General features: G+C 40.2%; 1 protein-coding gene across 5 annotated transcripts in view; it reads right to left on the bottom strand.

Annotated features, from left to right (window-relative positions):
- LOC120607320 (maestro heat-like repeat-containing protein family member 1) overlaps positions 1 to 3581 on the bottom strand; it is a 105896-nt gene that overhangs the window by 10693 nt on the left and 91622 nt on the right. For all 5 annotated transcript variants that reach the window (XM_039869136.1, XM_039869134.1, XM_039869135.1 and 2 more), the window contains 2 exons: positions 592 to 750; positions 96 to 218 (listed from right to left, as the gene is read on the bottom strand). In XM_039869136.1, coding sequence (XP_039725070.1) covers positions 96 to 218; positions 592 to 750 — 282 coding nt within the window. The remainder of the gene's footprint in view (positions 1 to 95; positions 219 to 591; positions 751 to 3581) is intronic.

Below are 3581 nucleotides of genomic sequence, written 5' to 3'. Positions count from 1 at the left end.
TTTTCTGTCAGCCCTCTCCTCTTTACCCACCTGGCATGCCATTGAGTCTCTATCATGAATATTGTGACCTGGCTTCCTCAGAGACTCTCACTCACCATGTACTTGCATGTTTCTTCCAACACCTGCATGTGATCACTGAGGGTGGTATGCTGGAACATCTGAGTGAGTGATGACCAGCCAATCACTTTAGTCCACTCAGTCAGGGCCCCTCCACAGGCCTATGGAAAGAAGAGAATCCCCAAAGCTTTGCTCCTATAACTCTGCAGAGCCAGGCCCAAGGCTAAGTGGAAGACCACAAAGTTAGGCCCCAAGGGCTAGTTAGTAGCTGGGATCAGGTGAAACATGGGACCTTGTTCATGACAAGGAACATAAACAGCTTCAAGGAGCAGAACCATATCAGGAGAAGACTGATGGCACCCAAGAGAGGATAAAAGTGCTCAGAGCCAGCCCAGAGGATAATACCAAAGAGGTGGATATTGAATGCACAGCCAAGGCTGGGCTTATGAAAGAGCCAAAGTGAAGGGACTATGTATGCTCTAGCAGAAAGGAATTGAATCAGGCTGAGGTTGGCAGAACAGAGGTTACCAGTACCTTGACCACCTCGGCGTTGTTGTCCTGAAAGCTTAGCAGCAGCGGGACTAAAAAAGTGTAGATCTCTTTTCGGAGGGTGGATCCAGGTTTGAATTTGTCAACTCGGTATAGCATGTGGCCCAAGGCAGCAGTGGCTGCGATCCTCACCTGGTCCCTCTCCTGCCACAAAGAGCAAAATGGAGATGAGGAAGCTATGTTTCCCTCTGGCCCTGCCTGGCCTGGCTTCCATACTCCCACGTCTCATTTTCCATGTCCAAAGGACACTGATGGCATTGTGTTTACATACTGTAAAGGCAACATGACTTGTGTAGATAAGTAATTCTCTTTAGCACCCTGGAGCTGATAAGTCAGTTTGTTAAGACATAATACATAGTTTCAATTCTACAATGGACCATATCTACAGCCTGTAACTTTATTCTCTTCTGAAGATTTAGTTCAAGAATGTCAAATTTAGGAGTGACGTCAGAAACATGGTAGAGTGAGAGATGTCCCTAGATCTCTCCCCTTGATACAACAATAAGATGAACATCTAAAATTCAACAGAAACACCCAACCTGCACACAGGCACATCTAGGTGTAGAATCTACACATAGGAGCTAACACAAGTGAGAACCCTGGGAGCTGGGCGGTAGACTGGGAGAAATAAAGAAAGCTGCCTGTCGTAGCAGAGAGGGACAGCAGAAAAGTGGAGATGGCAGAGAAACAACAGGTGATTATTACCAGCCATGGTTACAAAATGTGTGAAGCTGAGCCACAGCCCCATCCCCAATGCAAGGGGCCCCTCCCCCATATCCTCCAACACTGAACACCCCAAGGGAATCTGAGCAAACGCAACCGAAACTGAAGACTGAAGGTAGCAAGTGTGACTGTTTATTAATAATAATTTTAAAAAGGCATTCTTAAGACTTCATATAGAGCAAGGATCCAAGGGGCTTGGATGCCACCTACTTAAAACCAAAAAAATAAAATGCCGTCTTAGCAATAGGCTAAAGAGAGATCTTTATATAATAAATCTTTCCGGAAAAAAAAAGCAGAATACACTTCCACTAATGCCCAGGCAGAGAAATAGTCCATTAAACACCATGAACAACCAAGGTGACAAGGCAGCTCAGAAAGAAAGAGAAAAATCTCCAGAAAATAAGCTTAAAGACATGGAAATATGTGACTTAAATGACAGAGAATGCAGGATGGTACTTCTGAAAAAACTCGATGAGATCCAGAATACTTCATATCAACAATTCCAGGAATTGAAAAAACAGCTAGATCAGCTGAATGAGTTCTTCAGCAAGGAAATTGAAACCCTCAGAAAGAACCAAATAGAACTTCTGGAGATGAAGAACACACTGAAAGAGATGACAAATGAAATAGTAAGCTTGGGAAATAGAGTCAATCAAATGGAGGAAAGGATCAGGGATATCAAAGACAGAAATCTAGAAATAGAAGGAAGAAGAGAGAAACTGAAGAATGAAAAATAATGGAAGAGAAATACCATCAGAAGAGGAAACATGAAAATAATGGGCATTCTCAAAGGGGAGGAAAAAGAGCAGGGATTAAAAGTATTTTCTGACAAATAAGTGATGAGAATTTTGCAAATCTAAGGAATGAGCTAGAGCTTGGAATTCAAGAAGTCAACAGAACACCCAATTATCTCAACCCAAGAAGGCCTTCACCAAGACACATTGTCAAAAATCAATTAAAATGATCAAAAATCAATGAAAAAGAAAGAATTCTCAGGGCAGTCAGCGAAAAGAAGACAGTAACCTATAGAGAAAACCCATTAGATTATCGTCAGACTTCTCAGCACAAACCTTACAAGCCAGAAAGGAATGGAATCAAATATTCAAACTATTAAGTGAGAGGAACTACCACCAAGAATAATGTATCCAGCAAAGCTCTCCTTTAGATATGAAGGAGAAATAAAGATCTTTCCAGACATACAAAAATTGAGGGAATTCACTATGAGGCCAGCATTACAGAAAATACTGAAAGGGGTCAGCTCACCTAAAATGAAATGACAAAAAAAATAATAATAATAACTATGAGTAGGGTGACTAGCAGGCAGATAGAAGCAGAGGAGTGCAACTCTTATTAAGAACGGGCATTTTAAGTTTAAACAACAAAAAGATTTGCTATTGCAAGATAATAATGAATCTTCAACATACATAGAGACAAAGTGAGACAACTATAACAGAAAAGGGGAGGATTCAAGGATCCAAATTCACAAAGAGGAATGGAGATAAGACACACGTAGAAGAAAATAGACAACTATATATATATGTATATATATATAACTATCCTTTTCATATTCGTAATGGTAACCATAAACCAAAGGTTCAGAACTGAAGTATATAACATAAAACAAGAAGGACAGAGGGAAAATACACAACCCCTCAAAAACAACAACAACAACAACAATAACAACAAAAAACCAGACACATTGTACAAGGAAGCAATGGAAACACCGAGCTACCAGAAAGCAAAAGACAAAATGGCTATAGGAAAACCTCATATTTCAATAAACACCCTAAATGTAAATGGACTGAACTCACCAATGAAAAGGCACAGAGTTGCAGATTGAATCAAAAAACAAAACCCAACCATATGCCTGCCTCCAGAAGACACATCTCAGTTCCAAAGACAAATATAGACTCAGAGTGAAAGGGTGGAAAGTGATATTTCAAGCAAATGGCATTCAGAGAAAGCGGGAGTAGCTAAAGAAAGATACTGAGGGACACTTCATAATGATAAAGGGAATCGTACACCAAGAAGACATAATACTTATTAATATATATGCTCCCAATCAGGAAGTCCCAAAAATACATAAAGCACTTACTAACAGAACTAAAGGGAGAAACAGACCAAAACACTATCGTAGTAGAGGACCTAAATACCCCACTGTTAGATATGGACAGATCATCCAAACAGAAAATCAATATGGAATAACATCCTTAAATGACACATTAGACCAACTGGACATAATTGGCATTTAC

This window comes from Pteropus medius, unplaced genomic scaffold (genome assembly GCF_902729225.1).
Source record: "Pteropus medius unplaced genomic scaffold, Ma_sr-lr_union100, whole genome shotgun sequence".
Taxonomy (NCBI): Eukaryota; Metazoa; Chordata; class Mammalia; order Chiroptera; family Pteropodidae; genus Pteropus; species Pteropus medius.
The sequence above is the reverse complement of the archived record's forward strand: the minus strand, read 5'-3'. Positions and strand labels throughout refer to the sequence as shown.